At 31.8% G+C, this 1060-nt stretch overlaps 1 protein-coding gene across 1 annotated transcript in view; it reads right to left on the minus strand.

The window, feature by feature from the left end:
* EMH_0073680 (sortilin, putative) overlaps window positions 1-1060 on the minus strand; it is a gene marked incomplete at both ends in the record, with an annotated part of 7504 nt that overhangs the window by 5412 nt on the left and 1032 nt on the right. The window contains one exon of the mRNA XM_013502577.1: window positions 341-517. Coding sequence (XP_013358031.1) covers window positions 341-517 — 177 coding nt within the window. The remainder of the gene's footprint in view (window positions 1-340; window positions 518-1060) is intronic.

Genomic DNA, 1060 nt, shown 5'->3' on the forward strand with positions numbered 1-1060 from the left:
GGCAACACAAACAGCAACACAAACAGCAACAGCAACAGCAGCAGCAGCAGGACGAGCAGCAGCAGCAGCATCAACCCCCCTCCACATCCTCCAATGCCACAATTCATATATAAACATACAAACATACAAGCGTACGAACATATAGATACAGATATAGACAAACATAAAGATATAGATATATAGACATAGATATAAAGACATAGACAAATATATAGATATAGCAGAAGATATATATAGATAAAGATATATATATATAAATATATACATGTATATATATATATATATATACATATATATATATATATATATATATATATAGATGTGTTTCTGTGTATCTCACAGCGAATGTGTTTCCGCCGTCGGTGGATACGAGGAGTGTGACGGTTTGTTTGACGACGTCTTTTACCTTGGCGACGAAAACGTAGCCGTTAGAAAGCAAAAATTTGTTGCCGCGGTAAACCAAACGAGAAAAAGAACGCCCAAAGTCACGAGATATCATCAGGTCCACGTTCTTTGACTAAACACACATATATGTATATGTATATGTATATGTATATGTATATGTATATTTATATGTATATGTATATGTATATGTATATGTATATGTATATGTATATGTATATGTATATGTATATATGTGGGTGTATATATGTATATATGTGGGTGTGGGTGTGGATGTGTAGATGTTTAGATATGTTAAAGAGTATATGCAAATAAAGGAGAAGATGAATCCACCAGTAATTGGTAATGTAAAAGAAAAACAAAGAAACAAAGAAACAAATAAACAAATAAACAAAGAAACAAACAAAAAAGAAACAAAGAAACAAAGAAACAAACAAACAAATAAACAAAAAATAAACAAAGAAACAAAGAAACAAATAAACAAAGAAAACGACTATAGACGGGCGAACAACCAACCGAGCAAAAAAAAGTAAACGACCAGCCACCCCAAGAACAAACCACCTCAACAACAAAACGAAATAAAAAACAAAACAAAACAAAACAAAACAAAACAAAAAAGAAAAAACAAGAGAGCAGAGCGTGTTGTGTGTGCACATAT

Source organism: Eimeria mitis, genomic scaffold (assembly GCF_000499745.2).
Source record: "Eimeria mitis Houghton genomic scaffold, Emh_scaff96, whole genome shotgun sequence".
Lineage (NCBI taxonomy): Eukaryota > Apicomplexa > Conoidasida > Eucoccidiorida > Eimeriidae > Eimeria > Eimeria mitis.